Below are 332 nucleotides of genomic sequence, written 5' to 3' on the forward strand. Positions count from 1 at the left end.
TCCCCCAGAGGAGGAAAGCCCCAGCCAGGTGCTCGGGGGCAGCCTCACGGGCCGGGGACACGCTGTGCCCGTCCTGAACCTGGTGGGATTACAGGTTCCTGGGACCACGCTGCGGAAGGGCCACCCACCCGCTCTGTCCTCCAGGCCACACCACTCCATGTCCCCCACCCCGTCCCGACGCACAGACCTCGGGGACAAACACGGGATGCGGCAGGAGCTGTCCCCTCCACCGCAGCTGGCTCAGGTCGCCCTCGATCTCCCGGACCACCTCCTCGTACTCTGCCCGCAGGCTCCGAAACTGCTTCCGCAGCAGGTAGCCCCTGACGCAGGCC

At 69.0% G+C, this 332-nt stretch overlaps 1 protein-coding gene across 1 annotated transcript in view; it reads right to left on the reverse strand.

Moving 5' to 3' along the window:
• IQCC (IQ motif containing C) overlaps positions 1-328 on the reverse strand; it is a gene marked incomplete at both ends in the record, with an annotated part of 868 nt that extends 540 nt beyond the window's left edge. Inside the window, one exon of the mRNA XM_010139111.1 lies at positions 129-328. Coding sequence (XP_010137413.1) covers positions 129-328 — 200 coding nt within the window. The remainder of the gene's footprint in view (positions 1-128) is intronic.
• Positions 329-332: the final 4 nt, after the last annotated feature.

Source organism: Buceros rhinoceros, unplaced genomic scaffold, assembly GCF_000710305.1.
Source record: "Buceros rhinoceros silvestris isolate BGI_N320 unplaced genomic scaffold, ASM71030v1 scaffold34826, whole genome shotgun sequence".
Lineage (NCBI taxonomy): Eukaryota > Metazoa > Chordata > Aves > Bucerotiformes > Bucerotidae > Buceros > Buceros rhinoceros.